At 43.8% G+C, this 23,192-nt stretch overlaps 2 protein-coding genes across 19 annotated transcripts in view; one reads left to right on the plus strand and one right to left on the minus strand.

Annotated features, from left to right (window-relative positions):
- The window catches only part of APAF1 (apoptotic peptidase activating factor 1), a 100,863-nt gene extending 85,222 nt beyond the window's left edge, over window positions 1-15,641 (plus strand). The window contains exons 24-27 of the mRNA XM_055118259.1: window positions 436-561; window positions 3,196-3,321; window positions 5,898-6,044; window positions 10,659-15,641. Coding sequence (XP_054974234.1) covers window positions 436-561; window positions 3,196-3,321; window positions 5,898-6,044; window positions 10,659-10,805 — 546 coding nt within the window. The 3' untranslated portion in view covers window positions 10,806-15,641. The remainder of the gene's footprint in view (window positions 1-435; window positions 562-3,195; window positions 3,322-5,897; window positions 6,045-10,658) is intronic.
- A 4,361-nt stretch (window positions 15,642-20,002) lies between these two features.
- ANKS1B (ankyrin repeat and sterile alpha motif domain containing 1B) overlaps window positions 20,003-23,192 on the minus strand; it is a 1,196,591-nt gene continuing 1,193,401 nt past the window's right edge. For 12 of the 18 annotated variants that reach the window (XM_055118592.1, XM_055118591.1, XM_055118588.1 and 9 more), the window contains one exon: window positions 20,003-21,877. In XM_055118592.1, the coding sequence (XP_054974567.1) occupies window positions 21,767-21,877 (111 nt within the window). In that variant the 3' untranslated portion in view covers window positions 20,003-21,766. Of the gene's footprint in view, window positions 21,894-23,192 lie in introns of all 18 variants that reach the window. The other 6 variants (XM_055118593.1, XM_055118586.1, XM_055118583.1 and 3 more) reach the window with 3 other exon arrangements.

Here is a 23,192-nt window from a genome sequence, read left to right on the forward strand (position 1 = left end):
TATACTCTCTGGATCTTGGCCATTGATGAGAGTACATGGCGCCAGGGGCAGTTTGTGGGTGTGACTGCCAAGCTACTGGAAAACGGGGGATCTGGGTGCAGAAGGCCCAGTCCTGATCCGAGCAGGCTTGGAGATATCAGCCACGGATCCCGCATACCTGGGTTCCTCTGTCAGTTCCTTCATGAGTTAGGCTTGTCTGAGCATGTGGAGAGTGGCCTTGAGCATGGCTGCGGCTGAGTTCTGTAGGTTTTGGAGGTTTTCAACTGGTGGGGCTTTACTTGGGGTGGGGAGGGAAACTTAACCCGCCCCCATCTGAAGCTTCCCCGCACCCCGCCCCGTGAAGACAGCCTGGCGCTGGGGCAGGAGTCCTAGCTGATTATGTTCAGCAATACAAAAAGTTCTTAGAAGTGTTAACTTGTGAATTTTTCTTTAAAGGTATGGGATATTATTACTGGAAAAATCGAAAAGGACTTTATTTGTCATCAGGATACAGTACTTTCTTGTGATATTTCTCCAGATGCTACAAAATTTTCATCTACCTCTACTGACAAGACTGCAAAGGTTGGTGAGTCATTCGAAATGTGTGTGCATAAACTTTGTAATTGATTATGAGTCTAAATAATGTCTGCAAGAGAATACTGAGCATTTAGATGTCTGTCTCATATTTTTGAGTCTATGCAGGATGCCCTTGGCATTTAATTATTGTCAAATAGATGAAATGACACTGAGGACTTTTGATTTCTCTCTTACGTACTACTTTTTGTCTATTATTAATCAAATGCAATTTCTACCCTTTCCATGAACAAGAAAAAATGTTGAGGAGATTTGCATTTAATTGCATATCATGATAAACTTTTATATGATTGATGTAAGTGGATGCTTCTGAAATCACATTTATATGAAATGATGTTTCTTGGTTGGGGACTATTGAGTACTCCATTTCTGCCTCTCCATCTTTGTTAGCAATGTAAGTTCAGAAAGCGTGGGCTTGTAGAGTGTGTATTTTCCGTGGCCTGAGAGTGCCTCCCCAGGCCGGCTGATAGTGAGGGACAGACGATGGAATTGGGCAATGGAGGAACAGAGGAACAGGGGCCACAGCCTGGTTGGTTGTCAGGGACAGTTTATTTTTCTTCCTTCTCCTCTCCCTACTTCTCTCTTACAGCGTAGTTATTTCTTCTTACTTCTCTTATGGAGTAGTTGTATAAAAATCATGAAGGGTGGGGGTACACATAGGTGGTGTTGAACATTATCATAACAATAAACATATGTAAAGCCCTACTTCGGGGGAAGTTCTTCAGGGAGATTAACTCAGGGACTAAGTCTCATCTGGGGGTCAGCTGTCTAGATTACTAGGAGATCCACTCAAGGGCGGGATTCCATCTAAAGATGTATTGCTTTCTCCTTTCCTTAGCTAGTAATCCTTTTAATAATCATATTGAATACTGATATTTCTAGTCACTTTGTATGAACACAGTAAGAAATATATTCAGTTTAAAGGGTGAATCTTCCTGGAGATATCTTGCTATATATCCCAGACTACAGTTCTCAGGCCAGGTTAGTCTTTCCTAACCCCAGCAGGGTCCTTATTCATTTACATTTTTTGGGGGTGATAACAGAGTTTGTCCCATGACCATGCTATACTTTTACGGCACTTAGCTTGTCCCTTTTTGATGCCAGGGTAGCTTACAGCTTGCCCTGGGTCCATTCTTGTCCCTGGGACCCTCCTTTTGGGGGTGTTAGGAAGTAAGGGCAACTGAGGCTTAAGTAAACATGATGGATGCCCAGGAGTAAGTATTAATTGGGGTCAGTTAACTCCCATGTTACAAAAGCATAGCATCAACTGTCTTCCTGTGTCTGTACAAAAAGGACATTGCTAAACCATGCAAAGGACATAGAGGAAAGAGAACAGCACTATAGGTTAGTGCCTAATGGAATTGGGTGTGTCTCAGGTGCACTGTGGTGGGAATCCTGAGGGAAGTGCAAGGACAAAACAGTGTTATCCAACAAATGGCATTTGTATTTTCATCTTTCCAAAAGATGAATCTTAGAATTTTGCCCCACTATTCTCAGTATGTGGTTACTTTTGCTTCTCTGTTCTTGTGCATGATGTTAACTGTTGCTTGACATAACCTATTAGAACACTTTCTTCATTTAACTCTTCACTTAATCACTTGTAGATCTGTATTCCTAACTTAACTATATGCATTTCAAGGACTGGGGTTTTATTTGTGCTTCTTTGCTTTTTAAGGACAGGGATTGTATTCATGTGTCTTTGTGTACATCAGCTTGTAGCTCATAGTGCCTAGATCATGGCAGTTTTTAGGAAGCTGCATTTTTTTGAAATGTAGTGCTGTAAATCAAACCCAGAGTCTCACTCATGCCAGGCAAATCTCTGCAACTGAGCCACATGAACAGCCTTGGGCATGGTAGTTTTTTTTTTTTAGTATATGCTTATTAAATGGTGATGAAAAAAGCATGAGAGGAGAGTATTGGACAGAAAAGAACATTTGTCTACGAAGGTGGTAAGTAGGATTAGTATAGAGACTTACCCTTAACAAACACTGGCTTTATATTAGGCTCTGTGCTAGGAATTTCACTCTTTGTTTTATTTAATCTTCCCACCGTAAGTACTACTGTCAACATCCTCTGACCAGAGGGACTTGGGACACCCCTGGTGATATTTGGGGCTTCTTCCAGCTCTGTTTGGGGTTTGTTCCCAGCAGGCTCCAGAGACCATACTGCTTGGGGGTCACTCCCTGCAGTACTTAGTGAACCAGAGACGATGGAGATTGTCCGAGGCTGTAGGGAATAAGTAAATAGTGAAGCTGGGACTCACGCTCAGGTTGCCTCCACCCAGAGTGCTCTTTTTTGTTTTTTGAAGAAGCCTCTGATCTCTCTTGAGCATGAATCTCTGTCACTGAGTACTCTTAATTGAATTTATGTTCTTTAAGTATAAAGTTAAGAAAGCTGTGACTTTGATCTTGAGCTGAAGTTAATGTGGGTAATTAAAGGCAAACTCAGAAAAATGAATAGGGTTGCAAGTAGGATTCTGGGCCTCTTATTAAAGTGTATAGACTGTTAGACCTTCCTTGTGATTAAATTTATGAGTAACCAAACCTTCAGGCAGGGTTGGCAGATACTTACACATTTTAGGAGTGTATTTCCTCTTTCTAAGCCATCCTAATTGCTTTCCAGATTTGGAGCTTTGACCTGTTTTCCCCGCTTCATGAACTGAAGGGCCACAAGGGCTGTGTGCGCTGCTCTGTCTTCTCTGTGGACACGACCCTGCTGGCAACTGGAGATGACAATGGAGAAATCCGGGTGGGTGCTAGTGACCCTGGCAGCACTACTGCTTATTCGGGGACCCCTCTGAGTGCTGCTGGGCCCGTATTATCCTGACCCTGGGCTTATGGTCAGAGCAGCAGTTTCTATTTTGTTTTGTTTGCTTATTGTGTACATAGCAGCCACTCCACTGCAGAAAGAATTCGTGTGTGTGTGTGTGTGTGTGTGTGTGTGTGTGTGTTTGCTTTTGGGGCCATACCAAGACAATGCTCAGGTCTTACTCTTGGCTCTGCACCCAGGATTCATTCCTCAAAGTGTTTGGGGGCCAATATGGGATGCTGGGGATCAATTGCCCCAGTTCGATTGCATGTAAGGCAAGTGCTCTATCCACTGTACTATATCTCCAACCCCAGGAAGAACTATTTTAGAGTCAGAGTGAAGAGAGGATGTCCTAGTTATTTGCAGTCGGCACTCTGCCATTAGCTGGACAGTGATTCATCTTAATTCTTAGACTTGAATGAAAGGTTGTTTATAGTGTCAGAATTCGAGAAAAATAATCTTTGTATATATTTTTTTAATCTTTGTATATTTTTATCTAGATTGTAAATGAACTGCAAATTCTACTGTTTATAGCATGGAAAGAAATGGTCTCTTTAGTTCTGTAGTCATTACTCAGTTCTGCTTAATCTAATGAAACCCCTAGAATTTACACCCAGGTCGATTGCAGTCCTCATAGGATTATCTGCCTAGAGTATTAGAAGGACTGGGCAGTTGATGGAAAAGTTGGGGGTGGAGAATCTTGTGGGCTTTTTTCCATTTTTTTTTTGTTTTTAAACATGGGGGATTTAAAATTCAAAGAATATAGGGGGACGAGGAGACTGTTCAACAGCAAGATCCTGAGTTTGATTCACAGCACTGGATGGTGCCTGAGCACCACTGGACTGACCCCAGTGGCCTCTACGGAACCTGACCATAGACTGCCCTGCCTGCATAGCTGTGCTGAGTATTTCTGGGGGTAGCCCTCGGCCTGCCTCAGCTCTCAGCTCTGCTTGGGTAGCCCCTAAAAAACAACCCCTCAAGAAGTACGTTGATAATGCAGAAGAATGAGAGAATGGAATCTGTAGGAGCACAGGCATTATTGGATCTCTATATTTATATATATTCCAAGAAATCTACATTTCCAAGAAAAGTTCCAGCCTTCTCAAAATCATTCTCAGGAGTGCCTCTGTCTGCTGAAGAAGCAGGACTGCTCTGGGAATACTCATTTTGCGCTAAATTCTCATCTTCCCATGCAAGTTCTTCTTTACTGAGTATAAGGCAATGCTTTGTTTTTCAGAAATCCCTAAAGGGAAAAGATGACAATGCTGGAAATTGAAAATTGGAGTTCCCATATGTAAAGTCTGTGCTCCAGCCCTTTGAACCATCTCCCTAGGCCTGCATTTTATTTTTCACTATTTTACCCCCATCAGTCCACCAGCCACTTCATTTTTGTTCATGTATAAGACATACAACAACAAAAATATATGAACATTCAGTTTTCTACAAGAAGAGCTAAATAGATTTCTCTGATTACAGACTGATAAAGTATCTCAGAAATATGACAAAAAAAGATAAACCAAGGAAAAAAAGTACTAAATCTAGTCAGTTACTATTAATATTTTGTTACATTTGACATTATTTCTAATGCACTAACAAATACGGTGAGTTGTGAAGAGAGTGCAAAGGACTAGAAGGCCTGCTTGAATGTGGAGGTCCTGAGTTTGATCCCCAGCACCACATACTTTCCCAAGCACTGCCAGTGGTGGCCCTGGTGGCTGCTAAACACTGCCAGGGTGGTCCTGGCCTGGGCAGCTGCATCGCTGGGCCAAGTACCTCTGGCTCATGCAGTTGGGCCAGATATCTCCAAAAGTAGCCCTGCACCCTCCCCCAACACCGCCAATATCGCTATGACAATATCCCAACTCTAAGTCTCTTAAGGATACTCCCCTGCTATTACATGTTTTTGATAATATTTTTGTCAGTGATCTACCATTGATTAGCAATACTGTGGAATTTCAAGGGTGTCGTTTGAAACCTCCATGTATATAATAGCCAGTGCATCTACCTGCAACGTTCCAATGCCATATCACCACCAAAAGGATGCCCCCTGCCATTCCTTAAACTCCCGTGTTGTTTTCCCTCTGGCAACCACAATGGTTTTCACTAAATCTAGGGGTTAGTTTTGTGGGGTTTTGCCAGTCACTTGAGCTTTAGTTATTTATATTTCATCAGTGAGTGAAACCACTGGCAACTTCTTAAAAACTTATTTACTTATTTAGTGTGTTTTTATTGTAGTTTTTCAATTTAGACAGAAAATATAGTCTATAAATATTCCTAAAATATTTCTGAATTGCACTTCTATTTTATTTTATTGAATCACTGTGAGATATAATTACAAACTTTCATGTTTGAGTTACAGTCACACAATGATCAAACACCCATCCCTCCACCAGTGCACATTCCCCAAGTACTTCTATTTTAAAGAACGGTTTTCATGTATGTTTCAGGTGTTTGATATGTCTCTGCATTTCTGACTAATTATGAGTAAAAATGAATTGTGAATCATTTTTATGCAGATATGGAATGTCTCAAGCGGCCAGCTGCTTCATTTGTGTGCTCCGATTTCAGTGGAAGGAGGAACTGCAACTCATGGAGGCTGGGTGACCGACCTTTGTTTTTCTCCCGATAGCAGAATGCTTGTCTCTGCTGGAGGGTATCTTAAGGTAAGCGTTCCTTAAAGATTGTTAAAGGAGAATCAGTTTCTGTCCTACTTTCCCAGATGTTTTTCATTCTTCTTTCCCAGATGGGTCTCCTGCCATCCAGCAGAGTGGACGGCAGTACCATTATTTCTCTTCTGAGGCTGAGGTCATGAGGCTGCTTTCCTCATACATAATTCTTGGAAATTTCTGTGACAGTGTTAAGGTTGGCCTCAGTCTAGGACTTTCATATACCTTACGGAGTACTAGACAATCAAGCTGATGGCAAGTGTGTGCTTACTTTTGTTTTCCACTTCATTAGTTGTTAGCTATTTTGGTTGTCTTTATTTTCTTTTTAATAAAACATGTTTCCTTCAGTAGTGATAATAATAAGAGCAAAAGAACAATAATAGCAGCAACTGTATTGCTTGAGAGTTTACAAGGCACTTTACTTATGTCATTGCTATCAGTCAGTTTTAGGAGGCTTAAAACAGTGTTTTTCAAAACCACTTTTCATACTTGTGGACCAGCTTCAGTCCATGGACTGGTAGTTGAAACCACTTGCTAAAATTTTATTATATTTGGTTTATAGATGAGGAAACTGATGCTCATGTAGGTTCTGGCTTCCCTAAAATTAGATAGTAAGTTGAGTCATGCAAACTTGTTATAAGTGAATATGGAAGCCAGTGTTAAATGTGCTTTTGTGTATTTTTTCAGCCACTCAATACTTAACACTTAAGTGTTAAGTTTCTGTGCCCACTGTGTTGTAAGACATAGCTTTACAGCACAATGTTTAAGATGTGACTTTTGACTTCAGATGATTTATAATTGATGGAGAAATGGCAGTAAATGTTTTTGTTTTGGGATTACACCTAGATGTGCTCAGGGATTACTCTTGGCTCTACACTCAGGGATCACTCCCAGTGGGCTCAGGGGACATAGGAGATGCCAGGGATCGAACCTGGGTCAGTCACGTGTAAGACAAGGGCCCTATCTGCTGTACCGCTGTATTATCTTTCCAGCCCCAGCAGTAAAAAGGGATTGGGTATGATAACTTCATATCCAGTTGTACTGAACACTTTATTTCTCAAGATGTTTTTATTTTTTAATTTTATTTTGAAAATTGTAAACATTTGTTTTTCTATTGTAGTGGAAGTAACATGGTTACAGTAGTATTTATGTTCATGTTTGTGGTGTGGAAAATTATTGCTCCAGATAGTACCACCAGACTGCTCTAGTGTCATTTCCAATCCAAGTCTCCTTGCCCTTCCTTCACCACCTGAGTTGTGTTTTTTGGTTTTTATTTTGGCTATTTATTTATTTATTTAATGGTAACACCTGATGATGCTCAGGGGTTACTCCTGGCTCTGCACTCAGGAATCACTCCTGGCAGTGCTTGGGGGACCATATGGAATGCCGGGGATTGAACCCGGGTTAGCTGCATTCAAGGCAAATGCTTTACCCCCTATCACTTTGGCCTGGCAACCTCTGTTCTATAATCAAAGAGTTGTCATTAGATGCTATTCATGTTGTTGTTAGTACCACATATGATTGGGAACATCCGATATTTGTTCTTCTCCCTCTGATTAATTTTGCTTATTTTTAAATTCTTTTTTGTTTGTTTTTATTTGGGGGGCCACAATCAGTGGTGCTCAGGGCTTACTCCTGGCTCTATGCCCAGGGATCACTCCTTGGGCATTCAGAGGACCATATGTGGTGCTGGGATTGAACCCTGGTCAGCTGGGTGCAAGGTAATACCTTACCTGCTATACTATATTTATAGCCCCATTAAAAAATAATAATTTAGTCAGTAGCAATAGACATCAACATTTTGCTGAATTTTATTAAGACCAAAATTATATGTCTGTAGGAGGTACATATATATATATGTATATATATATATATATATACATAGACACACAATTTCTCAGAGCATTTTAGGTTCATGGCACAACTAAGCAGAAAATGCAGTTCCCATATATTTTCTCTGATCACTGTCAGTATCCCCTAGAGCGTTCATTTTTTTACAGTTGATAAGCATTCATCGCACGTTGTACCATTCAGAGTTTATTGCTTACATTAAGGTTTACTCTTATTTTGGGGGAGAGTGGTTTGGGCCATACTGTTGGTAGTTGGGAGTGGTTCTCAGTGCTGGGAGACCATGTAGTGCCTAGTTCAAATCAGGCATCTGCAAGTGCCTTAATCCCTATACTGTCTCTCTCTCTCCTTTTCCTAGGATTTACTCTTAGTGCTTAGTCTATAAGTTTTGACAGATGTATGACAAGCGTGCCATGTCTCCACTATTGCCATATCATACACAATGGTTCACTGCCTTAACAGTGACCCATATTCAGACCAGCGGTTGACACACCTCCTAGTACAGTGACCTTGTTTTCATAGGGGGAAGGTAATGGGAGCATTCAGTTAGGAAGCAGAACTGTAACACCCCCCGCTGCCCGCTACCAGTGTCTGTCAGGTAGTAAGGCTTTTATTTTCTCAAGTCACTGGTTTCCATATTTATTTATTTATTTATTTATTTATTTCGCTTTTTGGGTCCACACCTGGTGATGCACAGGGGTTACTCCTGGCTCTGCACTCAGGAATCACCCCTGGTGGTGCTCAGGGGACCATATGGGATGCTGGGAATAGAACCTGGGTTGGCCGAGTGCAAGGCAAATGCCCTACCTGCTGTGTTATTGCTCCAGCCCTGGTTTCCATACTTATAAAATGAGTTGCTTAGGTTTAGGTGATTCTGCAGGGTCAAAGTGCCTCTGTAATTTTCCCATCACAATTGAGAACTAGGGAGTTTTCTGGGAGAGATGGAGTATGTGCTCTGTGATCTTGATTACATTTCTATTTTGGAAAGAAATCTCTCAGTTCTAGAAACGTTCAGGTCAGTATGTGGTGCCTCATTGAGGTTTATTAAAATTCATGAGTTACATTAGCACTGGTTACTATTATTGATAATAGACATAATTAGTTGATCCATTCACTTAAGCATGGCAGAATGCTAGGTAATGCCACAGATACAAAAGTGACACTATTACTGCACTAGTACATTCAGCATCTTGTACTGTGGGTTGGGTATTTGCCTTGTATTTGACCAACCCTGGTTCCATTCCATCTCCTGTGCACTGCCAGGAGTAACTACTGAGTGTAAAGCCTGGAGTAATTCCTGAGTTTTGCCAGGTGTGACCCAAAACAAAACAAAACAAAAGAAGCAAAAAGAATCTTCATGTAGGGCCAGAACCACAATATAGTGAATAGGTGTTTGCCTTGCATACGGCTGACACAGGTTCATTCCCTGGCATCCCGTATGGTCCCCTTTGCACTTCCAGGAGTAGTTCCTGAGTGAAGAGCAAGGAGTAACCCCTGAGTATCACCAGGTGTGCTCATGCCTAAAAAAAATCTTGATGTACCTGCTATGCTTTCAAAAGGTGTTCATGTACGTTGCCCCTTTTGCTCTCATTTTAGCTGTGAGATATGTGGTACATTTTATGATCTCTTACATAGTAAATGAATATAAACATTTTTATAATCTGCGTGAATTTTAATGAGTAGAAAAAGACAGGGAGAAGTTGACCAGAGGCCTTTCTGCATTTGAGATAGTCAGTATCTCAATGTTGAGATATTCAATAGTTAGCAAATAAATTTGTAGACTTTTTGTTTTGTTTTGAGCCACACCCAGCATGTTTAGGGTTTACTCCTAACTCTGCACTTAAGGATCACTCCTGGTGGCCATGGGGGACCATATGGGAGGACAAGGATTAAACCTAGGTCAGCTGCGTGTGAGTCAAGTGCCCTCCCCACTGTACTGTTGCTTCGGCCCCTGTGTGTAGACTTTTTTAAAAGAGATGTGGTCAATGACTCCTGAATTAACCTCTGAAAGGGAAGACTCAGTTGAGGGAAAGGAAACATTCTGTCCTATGCTCATATTATGAATAGTTTGGTGGTCTGTAAAGAGGAGTTTTTTTTTTTAATTGAATCACCATGAGATACAGTTACAAGCTTTCATGTTTGAGTTTCAGTCATACAATGATCAAACACCCATCCCTCCACTAGTGCACATTCTCCACCACTAATATCCCCAGTATACCTTCTCTTTCTAACCCTTCCCTTGCCTCATGGCAGACAATTTCCCCCATATTCTCTTTCTACTTTTGGGCACTATGGTTTGCAATATGGATACTGAGAGGTTATCATGTTTGGTCCTTTATCTACTTTCAGCACACATCTCCCATCTGAACGATTCCTTCAACCATCATTGACTTAGTGATAATGGAAATTTTGAAGGGAGAGAGGGACAGTTTTCTGTCCATCTCACTGAGAAAGACATGCTCTATCCAGTTGGCTCTATCCAGCTGAGGTGGCAGTGGACAGTTGTGGCCTCGAAGCCCTCAGTTATTGCTTGTGTCTCCCATCTTGCCTCCTGGAGGATTAAGTGGAGGCTCGCTCTGAGGCCCTCTCTAGACTGATTGGAAGAGGCTGATGAGGTTGATAATACTAGATTAACATTAAACCACAGACTTCTGTTTCAGGTTGAGAGTGGGGAGGTGATAGAGCCAAGGATCTGGCTGGTATAACATGTTGTCACATGGTATGATGGTCAATCTCATAAAAATTTAATTTTTCTCCAAACAGTGGTGGAATGTTGTCACTGGTGAATCATCACAGACCTTCTACACAAATGGAACCAATCTTAAGAAAATACATGTGTCCCCTGACTTCAAAACATATGTGACTGTGGATAATCTTGGTATTTTATATATTTTACAGATTTTAGAGTAAATAGTTTAGCATTGATGGTTGAAGTCTTTTAAATGAGGAAAAAAATCCAATGAAATGGTTGTTTTCAACTTTTTAATGAAGCTGTGAATTGTGTGCAGTATTGCTTTCATTGCAAAAGTGTTTGTGGTTGAGTGAGTAATACTAATGTAGCTTTTCCTCAAATGAACATGCCTTTAATCTTGTGTTTCATACTCATTATTATTGACCATTTGTCCTTAAAACAAATTGTAAAAATGTACCTAGTTACATTTTCTCTTGATGCATTCAAGTTGGCTGACATAATTAATGAGAATGATTTGCAGGGAATCTGTTTCAGTCCCTGTCATCATGCAGGCTCTGCCTCGGGGTGGCAGCGACCTGCTTTGGGACCCACACTCGCCCGATGGGGAGAGATACCGTCTCGGTGCTTAGTTGTACCCCTTAAATTTGCTTTCGTGCAGCTGCGTTTTCTTTAAAATATGTCTATGTTTACATTTTTTTCAGCATTTACTTCAATTCACTTAAGAGAATTTTGGATTTCAGAAGTTCTGCTTAGCAAAATATGACTAGGAGTATATCGGTTCTATTGGTCTGCCTTATTTTCACAAGCTTATGGCAGCCCCATGCCAGCTGGGCTCTGAGTTGGGCACAGTCCTGCTCTACTTGTCACACGCCAGAGATGTGACGCCTGAACCTGGTCTCTTTTTGTGGTGCCAGGCACAGAACCCAGGGCCTCACGCATCTGAGGCATGCACTCTTTTGAGTTACTTTCCTGGCCCTGAACTTCATCCTCTTAATCCTTACTTTTTCTCTCTCTTTTTTTTTTTTATAAAAAAATCAAATGCTCCACAGTTAAATCTTAGTAAGATATAGATTTATTGGGGGAGGAGCTAATTTTAATAATAAATTTTAACAATAGAATATTCTAAGAACAAATAGTAAGATAAAAAATTATTACTCTAGTATTGCCAGTGATATAGTGAATTTCAAGGTAATTTGTTATGATTTTCAACAGTTCTCGGTAATCATTGTAACTGTGGAAGGTGCCACCATTATCTCTCTTCTTTCTCTTTTCTCACTCTCTTTCCTCTTTCCTGTTCTGTAAGACTTACCAAAAAAGAGAGATTTTGACAGCATTAACGTGTGTGTGTGTGTGTGTGTGTGTGTGTGTGTGTGAGAGAGAGAGAGAGAGAGAGAGAGAGAGAGAAAGAGAGAGAAATGGAGAGAGAGAGACACCAGGGTATTGCAAGATATGAACTGTACGACTGAGCCACATCCCCAGTCCTATTAAGTAGCTTTGAAAAAAAATCTAGGCGTTTATATCCAGTTGAAGTTTATATCTAAACATTTCCCATAAATATGTTGCTAAAAGAAATGGAGATAAATTAATAATATATGTAGCTCTCATATAAAAATAGCCAAAATTCAAAAGTGTTTTGCAACGGGAACCAAATCGTATTAGTATTAATGTTCACAGTATGTAAGTAATGAGCTAGTTTTAGTGAATACTAATAGATGTGGGGTAGTTAGGGGGAATGGACTACTCTGGATGCATTTTAGATGAGATATTCTTGGTTAGCATTTGAAGATAACATAAGTAGGGTGAGTAAAATTTTTTCATATTGTTAAGGAGGTTTTTTTTTTAAATGACTAGTTTATAGGCTTACTGTGATTTAAGCAAATGTAATGTGAAAATCTTAATTTTATAAAAAGACTTTTCTGTGAATGATCTGTTCTGAGTATCCAACTTGTAGTTTTTAACTCCTATGTAATGTTTAGAGCCCATGTCATATATAACTCAGAGTATGAAGCAGGAACTTTTGTATGCCACTTGACTGTTAAAGTGTAACAGTAACATCAGCTTTCACAAACTTGATTGGCCTTTGTTGTATAAGTAAATTAAAAGGAGACAGCTGCTTTGAGCACATGGCCACCTCCAGCCTGCCAGCTTGTTGCCAATAAAGCTTTTGTTCTTGAAAGCCCCCGCCCCCAAAAAGAAAAAGAAAACAGAGTGATAGTACAGCAGGTAGGGAGTTCGCCTTGCTCGTGGCTAACCCAGGTTCTATCCCTGACATCCCGTATGGTCCTCCGAGTGTGCCAGGAATGATCTGTGAGTACAGAGCCAGAAGTAAGCTCTGAGCACTGTGAGGTATTGCTCCTCACCCAACAAAAATAAATTAAAATGGGAAGAAAGTCAAGGGAACCTGAAGCAAAAGAAGAGTAGCCTGGAGTAAGGCACGTCCAGTCTGGAGGACTTTCCTTGTTCAGGAGATCAAACACCTGAGAGAGCGCCTTTCAAGAGTTTTCCCTGCTTTATCTCTTTTGTATTGGGAATTGCATTACATTTTGTATATACAAAGTTTTTTTTTCCTACATTGTATGTATTTTATATGTTTTGAAAACTGTTGGTTTCATATTATTTATGATGCAACTTACATGATTTGTATGTTGGTTTACATTTTAAAACATGAATTAAAAATTTTATAAAAATAAAATTTCTAAGATATTTTTAAAAAATATTTTCTCATTGTTTGATTCCTTGTTTGTCCTTTGTCTGTTGATTAGAGAACAGATATGACTGTTCAAACAAAGCCATTAGCCTTTCAGCTGATGCTTTTCCCACTTTGTGTAACTCTAAATATTGTCTCCTTAGGAAGTGTCTGATGACTCCTGCCCAGGGTGGCTGGAAGTGGAGAAGATCTCATAAAAAGAGAATTCATTTATTCCTTCCCTAGCTTTGTTCATTCATTCCCTGTACCTGGCAGCATTATGGGTACATTATGGGTAGGTCTAGCAGCAAGCCCAACAGGTGCTCGAGCAACCCCAGGGGCCTAAGGAGAGGCAGACGGACAGTGTAATCTCTGGGTAGCGGTCGGTATGTGTCCATGGAGAGAGGGAAAGTTTCCATTTTAGTTGGTGAAGCTCGTTGAGAAGGTAAGGCTTGAGTTCACACCTGAAAGATGAGGGGGAGAGCCGGCGGAGAGAGAGCAGGTGAGTGTATGAGTACAGGCTTTGGAAAGTGAGGTTCATGGCAGAGACACAAGAGTGGGACAGATTGGTCTTTTCCAGGACTGGCTGGGGAAGACAGAGTGAGGGAATGTCGTGGGAGGTGTAGCTATCACTGAGGTATTGTCAGAACTTTTACTCTGAGATACAAGCCAGTGGAGGAGTTAGGACAGTAGAGAAATTTGACTTGAGTTTTGCCTTGTTTACTCTGACACTGGGAGTCTGTTGAATGGGGGACAGGCCAGGGAGACAGCAGGGAGACTGAATTTTTTATTTTTTTAAAGCTTTTGCAAAATGATCTGGTGCCAGACCAGAGTCACAATAGAGTTGGGGCAAGTTGAATTCTGGGTGTTTAAAAAAGTTACTAGGGTTGGGGCCGGAGCGATAGCATAGAGGGTAGGGCGTTTGCCTTGCGCATGACCGACCCGGGTTTGATCCCCGGCTTCCCATATGGTCCCCCAAGCACTGCCAGGAGTAATTCCTGAGTGCAAAGCCAGGAGTAACCCCTGAGCATCGCTGGGTGTGACCCAAAAAGCAAAAAACAAAGTTACTAGGGTTTACTATTGGACTGGACAGGGGTTGTGAGAGAGACAGCACTGATACCAAAGCCTGGAGCTTTGGGTTGAGCATCTGGAAGCATAGGGTTGTCATTAATGGAAATGAAGATTACAAGGACAGAGTAAGTGTCAGATGTCCATTAGGCATCCAACTGGGAATGTTGAGTAGGTGAAAAGGTTTGGAGCCATGGGAAAATTCTCTGATAGAGACAGAAATTTCAGAGTCACCCATGAACCACTGGTATTTAAAACCATATGACCAGAAAAGATCACACTGTAAAATGGGGTAGTAAAGACAGATAAGACAGGAGGAAGTCAAGACTGAGGCCATGTTCGTCTGCAGGTTGGTGAAATGACAAACCAGCATAGGGAACTGGGGAAGGTCTAGCAAAGATTGAAAATTGCTTTTCAGTGTGATAAGTCGAGAGTGTGCTATCGATGTGGCATCCCTTAGCACACTATAATCTTAAAATTTATCTCATGAGTTAGTTTACCAGGCATTTACCTGTTCTATATGCTTTGAACTTCTACTCTATTAAGTAGCTGGCAAGGCAGTAAAATACATTTTAGTTGTTAGGGGAGAATGAAGACAATAGCTAACAAGGTAACATGTCAGCAGTTGTCATCTCTGTGGTGTGTTAGATGTGTATTGGCAAATGAGGAAACCAGGCTGCACCCTCTCCCAGGAAATGCCATGTTAAAATGAAATTTCTGGATTCCCGGGGTCTTTCTTTTCATTTTATTGTTTATTTTATTTGGGGGTGGGGGTGGGGAAGCAGTGGGGTACACCTGGTAGTGACCAGGATCCCTTGTGGTATTGGTACCTCGTAGACAAAGTATGCACTGTAGCCTTTTGAGCTAGATCCGTTGTTCTATTCATTTTCTTTTTTGGATGGGGGCTCCTCAGCTGGGCTGGGGGGCCCGGGGTCCATTGACAGTTTGGTGCTCAGACTTGTGCTGAGCCCAGGGCGTGACATCAGGCTGTGATTCAGGGGTGCAGCATGTGGTGCTGGGCATGAAGCTTGGGGCCTGTCACGGGCAGGGCATCTGCTCCAGCCCCTTGCACTAGCTCCACTTTGGCCCTCTGTCCAGTCCAGCCCTGGGTCTTTCCTTCTCTGTTTGTTCTTGTGTATTTTGGTTTTGGCCCATACCCGGCTCTGCTCAGGACTGATTCTTGGAGGGCTTAAGGGACCACTGCGGTGCTGAGGATTGAATGTGGGTGAGCTGGGTGCAAGGCAACTGCCTTACCCACTGTCCTCTCTCCACCACCCCCCAGTCTTTCCTGGCTCAGCGTTTTAACACCATAGTCCCCATCCTCCTCCCCCCATGATGACCGCACCCGCCCTTCACAACACTGAGTGAGCACTTTTTATAAAAAAGTGGAGAGAAATCGGCCTCTCAAATATCAGGAAACAGCTGATGTTGCTCCTTCCCTGGCCTTGACTTCCCTGGTTACGTGACTCTCGGCCACCTGTGCGGGAGCCTCGCTCTCAGCGCACAGATGTTGGGATGTCTCACTGAGGCTCGTGGTCACCCCGTGGACGATTCTGTGGAGGAGTGCTGGTGCATTTATTACTGTGGTGCGAGCTGACTTGATAAGAACAATTCTCCCACTCAGCATCCTCATAGGCTCGGCACAGCGCAGAGATTCAGAGGCAAGGGCTCAGTGCTGGCCTGTGAACCACATGATGACTCGGAGAAAACCCCAGCCACGGGGCTGCCCCCTGCAGCCAGAGACCCTTGGGTGGCTGTTATATGGGAAATCTCTCAGTCTTGTGCTTGTGGGAGGCTTCACGCCAGCTATTCACTTCTCTTGGGATGTTTCAGTGTCTGCACCAACAGGTCTTGGGAACCAGGTGGCAGACCAGAAATGATCTGATGATGACTAGTTTGGGGCTCTGCTGTGTCCCGGTTACACACACACGATGCCATATGTTGGGTTGGGACGAACATGCGGGTACCGCAGCTCTGAGCAGCCACACCATCATGAACACCGTGAGCTCACAGTGCGTTGGCTTGGAACAAAGACAGTTCGGAAGGGACATCTCAAATAGGTACCAGGGGCTCGGGTCAGTGACACCCCCAAAAGAAGTTTGAGCTCTTGGGCACTAATCACAGTGCACAGGATGGTGGTTGGGAAACAGGCCTCATAAGCAAATCCTCTGCCTGCTTTTGATGAGGTTTTGGAGGGACCAGGATTGAGGCTGGGTAGATGGAGGCTTGGGTTCAAGTGTACAGACTCATAAGGGGCCTCCAAGAGCACAGTGAGGGACAGACAAATGCACATGGCAGTGGTGGGTGGGTTTGGAGAAGGGAGTCTGGGCTAGGCTGGAAGGGCATTCTAGGGTGACTACCCTGCCAATTTTGCTGGAAGAAAATGCCTTGATGATAGAAGGCTTTCTTTTCATAGGAAACTTAGTGAATAGTCTATATAGTAAAAGAGCTGAAAAATGTCTTTAAAAATAAAAAGGTTGATTCCATATATGCTTTAAAACGCGGTCACTCGATTTTTGTTCTGTGGGAACGGAACTCCAGAAGCCAGCACACTTATCAAATTTTCATTTCTTTTCAGAAATAGCTTAGGGGGAATGTTACTTGGGGGTATGAGGGTGAATTTTTATTGATTTTTGAGAAATTGGCTATGTGTTCTTTATTAAAGCCTGTCTTCTGCTCTGTCATATCCAAACATTAGCTGCAGCAGCAGTATTCCCAAGTATTCCGACAGTAAGGCTGGTACATCTCGAGAAAAATCGCTTTATGACTTATTAATGAACTAACTCCGCATAATTTTCATAGGGTTCATTCGCCCAAATTCATCACAGAGTATAATTTAATAAGAAAAATTCAAATGGAGTCACTGAAGTCCTTTTTTGAATAATATTAGCATTCAAGATGCCGGCCCCAGGTATCAACGCGCTAAGTTTCCTCTTTAAGAAAATTAGCTGCAGGGGTCCTCAGGGAGAGCCGAGGGGCAAAGACCACCTGCTTTGTGAGCCAGAGGCCTAAGTGTGATGCAGGTGCGGCTCACATGTGCTGAGGGTGGTCTCAGTGGCTCTGCTCTTTGGGACCCCCAGCACTGCGACATGGCATGCCACCGCTGGCACGAACACCGCTGCCAGGTCTCACACATACCTGGCAGATCCGGCAGCTAAACGGTGCAATCCCAGAGTGCACTGCGAGTAGAGCAGGGTGAGCACCTCAGCTGGGAGCAGGACTCCCAGGGAGTGCATGTGTGAGCACCTCAGACACCCCCTGCCCTCCTGAGCACTCCCCCCAGACTGTGCAAACACCATAACTAAACAAGCACAGCTCAGGGCATTGCAGCTAAAGCATTTCACCCTGGAGAGAGCACTGTGGCAGAGGGCGGGAGCAGCACACCCAAGCAGGAAGCATGTGTGTGACTCCGACCTCACATTGCGGAGTGAAAAAGGAAGGGGAGAGAGACTAGCTGCAAAGACCTCTTGATTGAGGGCCAGTATTCCTGGCTTTCTCTCTGTTCTCTTGGGGCCTTTTCCAAGGGCGGGGGTCACAGGTTAAAACTACATAAATGGGGAGCCATGGTGTGAAACTAGGAGACCACAAGGTCACTGAAGGAAACTAGGTCAGAAGGGGTCACAGCTGGGCCATGGTTGAGAAACATTGGAGAAGACTGTGCCCCCCGGCCCCTCGTCCTCTGCCTTTGGTGGGGGCAGATGCTGGGTAGATGGTGAGAGCAGGACATCCTGATTTAGGGGGGTCTGGACCACAGCCGGTGGGACTCCGGGGCTCTTCCTGGTTCCCTGTCTGTGGCCGCTGTGGGGCCACATCCCCCAAGCTGTCTGGCAGTTTTCTCCTTCCTGGGGAGACGAGAAGTCCTCACTTTCCTCCCCCTCCCAGTGCTGACTTCAGTGTTGATAAAACCCTTATTACCCGATTGCAGTGTAGTATCTGCTGTGTACCAGGGCCGCAACTGGTACTGAGCATTTGATTCACACAGATCAGAGAGAAGAGCATCGCTGACCTGGCGATTGAAAGAGATCCAAGGGCACCGAACTGGTGCATTCCAAACATCACCAGGAAATCCCAGCTTTGGCCTTTCTTCCAGAAACCAGAGCCCTTTCACCTCTGGGGATCCTCTGCCCATCACAGACTGGATTAGTTTCGGGTCTCTGAGTGTTCAGGCAGGATCTCCCTGAGACTGCTTGGGCGTGTGTTTTGGGGAGGGACAGTCTTGGACCTAGCCGGTGGGGAGATTCTTTCCTAAAGTCCTTAGATATTAGTTGTGCACCTTCGATCTTTCCATGTGTCTCTACATAGCCCGTGATTGATCCCCGTGTAATAAGCACTGTGTTCCGGGAGTCGGGATGAGGTCACAGTGTGGTTATGCCTCCCCCCCAAATTCCTGTTGAAGCCCTAGTCCTTCAAGGTGATGGAATTTGTAGGCAGGGCCTGTGGGATGTAATTAGATGAGGGTGGGGTCCTGAGGAGGGGATTTATGTCCTATGGGGAGCAGACCCCAGGGGGTCCTCAGCTGCCCCTGTGAGAGGAGTTCAGAACAACACCCACCTGGCTGATACTGTCACCTTGGATTTCCCAACTCCAAACCCATTAGAAGTTAATTTGTTGGTTCAGTCATGGGTGTATTGTATTCTGCTGTGGCAGCCACCTGGACAGGCTGAGACAAACATGGAGATGTTTTTCCAAGCATGCCATCACTATCACTGTCACTGTATCACTGTTGCCCATCGCTTTGCTCGAGCGGGCACCAGTAAGTCTCCATTGTGAGACTTGTTAATGTTTTTGGCATATCACAAATGCCACGGGTAGCTTGCCAGGCTCTGCAGTGCGGGCGAGATACTCTCGGTAGCTTGCCGGGCTCTCCGAGAGGGATGGAGGAATCGAACCCGGGTCGGCCTCGTGCAAAGTGAACGCCCTGCCTGCTGCGCTATCGCTCCAGCCCATGCCATCACTATGGTTCTATAAAAGTGATCCACTTTGATGGTTCCCTTGTTTTCCCCCTTTCTTGTGGGGCTACACTTGGTGGCACTCAGAGCTTGCTCCTGGCTCTGTGCTCTGTACTCAAGGTGGTATTTGGGGAATTATTTGTGGTCTCAAGGATTGAACTTGTGCCGTGTGCAAGGCAAGCGCCCTACCCTCTGTGCTCTGTCTCCAGCCCCTGATAGTCCTTTCTTTTTCAGAAATTTCTGTTCCAGCATTTTCTCCTTACAGTCCACTTTAATTTGGGTGGGGGGCCTGGCGGTACTCAGAGGACCATTTGCACAGCCAGGAATTCAAACCAGGTCGCTGCATGCAAGGCACATGCCTTAATATCTCTCTCTCTCTCTCTCTCTCTCTCTCTCTCTCCTCTCTCTCTCTCTCTCTCTCTCCTCTCTCTCTCTCTCTCTCTCTCCCTCTTCCTCTCTCTCTCTCTCTTCCCCCCCCCCTCTCTCTCCCCCTCCCTCCCTCTCTCACCCCCACCTGAATATTTAAATAAAGACAACAAAAAACTTTCGGGGCTATTAGGCCTTAGAGACTGGTGTATCATTCTCACACTGTCTGGGCTTGGAAGTGAGCAAAATTTGTTATTTTGCTAACTGAAAAATCCCTTCCGCTGTGGGTGCTGAGAAGGCGTCCTGAACAGAAGGGAAGGTGCTCAGAGACCATGCCAAGCACCAGTGGCTGTACAATTTCTGTTTTATTTTGTGTGCTTTTTTTTAATAGGATATAAATAATGACAAAAATTACAAAATTTATAACTGGAAGCCCAAGCATATTTACACATAATGTTTGTTTCAGCAAAGCTCCTCTTTACTTTGCTCCTATACAATTTCCTTTTGGTACCATATTGTTGTGTTATTTTACTCTCAGTTTACTACATACATATCAACAGTGAAAAGGCAAAATATATACAAGGAACTATTCAGTTCAAGTAATTTAATATTGTATTAAAATTCTTCAACACTGAACTAAATCCATATACATTTGTCAGTTTGAGATAAAATTTAGTTATCCTTCCTCAAAACTCACCAACTGATGAACATAACTGATTACCCCAGTTAGGTTTAAAATGATATTGGTTAATTTAAAAAAAAACATTAAGACAATCCCACAATTTATCAATATAGCTTATAATGAACTTCAAAATGATTCACAATATGATTGGTTAGAACAATATACATTAAAATGTTAAATTTTTTTCTATAATGATATTGGTAGTTTATATAATTTGATTCTACATAAATATACATTATGGTATCATACAAATACTCCACAGAGACATTAAAAAATTAAAATACCTTAAAGAAATGTAAGTAAATTTTATGTAATCAAATAGTAAGCAAACATTTATGTATTTATCTTTTTGTTTCAAGAAAAGAGTTTTATTACTTTGGAATTTCTTTTTTTTGTGTTTATTTTTTCTATAAAAATTTTTTTACAATAGAATTTTATGAACATCTTTCTCAAATAAGGTTTCCATGGCAGAAATCTTGACAGCAGAAGCCCTAGAATTATTTATTTTTAACATGTTCTTTAAAATGCTGTGAAGATTAAAACACCAATCTTGGCGGCCTGGGCTCCGTCAGCACTTTTATTTGCACGAGGCTGGTGGGGGCTGAGCCCCCGGGACCCAGTGCCAGCGCCCGGGGCCTCGCCGAGCCAGTCCTCTTGGTAGTAGAAATTTAGTTATTTGAAATGAAACCAGAAACATCCCTCACAACGAACCTAATTTGCTTATCAATGCATGAACAAAACATTGTTTTTAAGAAAAATATTTAGTACAAGACACATTTTTCTGTGCATATAATAAATTCTGTTTGAAATCATTCTCCACTTTTGAATCAATTCCTAGCTGTAAAGGTTAACTGATGACATATAAAATCCACAAATATAGAAATTGGGAGACAGGATTTCCTGGCCATCGCAGGGTGGGATTGTGTTTTAATTCTCTGTCCTTTTGCACGGAACCATACTCAGCGAGAGGACGATTTTACAGCTGCTTTAGGGGGTAGTGCTGTTCTGAGTCTACCTTTAAAACTGCGGACAGTGAAAAATAAACCCAAGATTGTTTTTTAGACTTCTAGGCAGTATTAGAGATCCCCTGCACTTTATTATTATTATTATTTTTAAAGGTACAAACCCCAAATACAGCGGAGTGAGTGGTGCTGGGGCAGAGTCGTTAAGCTGGACCTTGGGGGTGGTGGCAGGGAGGGGAAGCTGGGGGAGTCCGTGAAAAAAAGGTCACCTCGTGTCTCTCAGGGGTGACGCTTCTTGCCTTGGGGGCAGTAAGAACTTCCCAGGGCGGCTGGCGGCCAGTGGCCTGTGACAAGGCCACCCCAACAGAGCAGTGTCCCCTCCTGGGCCGGCGGGAGCCGAGGCACCCAGGAAAGCCTGCTCGGGACTGTGGGCGTGCAAGGCACCACGAGGACGGGCGGGCGAGGATCAGAAAATCGTGGTCTCATACTTGGTATTAATGCCCCTCTTGTTTTCTTGCCCCGGCTCCACAATCCACGGCAGGTTGGCCAGAGTCTTTTGCTCAGATGGGTCGATCTGCTTTAAAACAGAAAGGCTGATGCCTGTTATACGGTACCCGTATGGAGGTGTGAGCCTGCACCCCAACACCCTAAGGCTGCTAGCGCCCTCCCCCATACCGCAGGGAGCCGGAGAGAGGGGAAGCGCTTGTTCCATCTTTAGATGGTGAGGTGAGATGGGGCACCCCTACTCAGGCGCACAGATGAGGAGCAGATGCAGAAAGATATGAAAAAAATAAAAAATTGTGATGTAAGGTAGGATGGGGCAGAAAGGGTGCTACGGCTCCCGTCCGGCGGGGAGGGGGACCTTTCTGGAGGAGGGCATGTTCCTCCCCAGTTCTCCAGCCCTCCTGGTTTTCTTGGCTGGATGAGGCCCAGAGTCCTCACAACCTGGGCCCAGTTAGCCTGTTAGCCCCACCCGACTGTCCCATGTGACTCTATGTACCCTCCCCACATTAGTGCCTCTGTCCCCCACTGCAGGAAAGCGCTTGTGGAGACTGCCATGGAGTCACTGAGGCCATCTCTTGGCCCAGCTCTGTGCAGGCAGACAGGGCCCACTTCCCCCTCCCTTGAGCCAGGTCGGGGTATCTGCACATAGCCTCTCGCAAAACTGACAGACTATGTTTCTGTGGGAGCGACTTCCCAGCTCCTCGGGATTCCTGGGCTCTTTCTCTGACCTCAGCAGGTGGGGCAGGGGTCGGAGAGCCCCTGGAAACCCACTGAGGGGTGAGGTGGTCAAAGGCCATCAGCGCTGTTTACCCTGCAGCCACCTGCTTCTCTGCAAAGTGTCTGGATGACTATTCTAGGAGCCTTCTGGCACCCGTGCCTTTGTGCTCTCCAGGAGGGAGTCTGTGGGGACCGAGCACGGGCAGCTGGAGCGCCCACCCTACATTCATTTACAGCCCACACTGAGGAATGTTTCTGATCGTCCCAAAGCACTCAGAAAATTCCTGCTTATTTTACTGTCTTTTTTTTTTTTGGTGGGGGAGAGCTAATAAACAAATCTCTGTTAAATGTCACGCCGGGGCTGGAGACATGGCTGACTGGCAAAGTATTTGCCATGTATGTATCTGAGTCCCTGGGTTTGGTTCTCAGCACTGCCTGGTGCCCAGAGCCCTGCCAAGAGTAACCCCTGGGCACTCTGAACAGTGCCTGGTGTGGCCCCCAAACAATACAAAATTCCACACTGGACTGAAAACAAGCCACCTATTTGCATAGGCTTGATCTACTGCAGACCGGGAAAGCCTGAGGCTGAAACTAGAGGGACCCCTTGCCAGGCGCAGGGCACATGTGGCACAGAGGTCTCAGGATGGAGGGAAGATTGTGCCAAGAAAGGG

Source organism: Sorex araneus, chromosome 10 (genome assembly GCF_027595985.1).
Source record: "Sorex araneus isolate mSorAra2 chromosome 10, mSorAra2.pri, whole genome shotgun sequence".
NCBI classification, from domain to species: domain Eukaryota; kingdom Metazoa; phylum Chordata; class Mammalia; order Eulipotyphla; family Soricidae; genus Sorex; species Sorex araneus.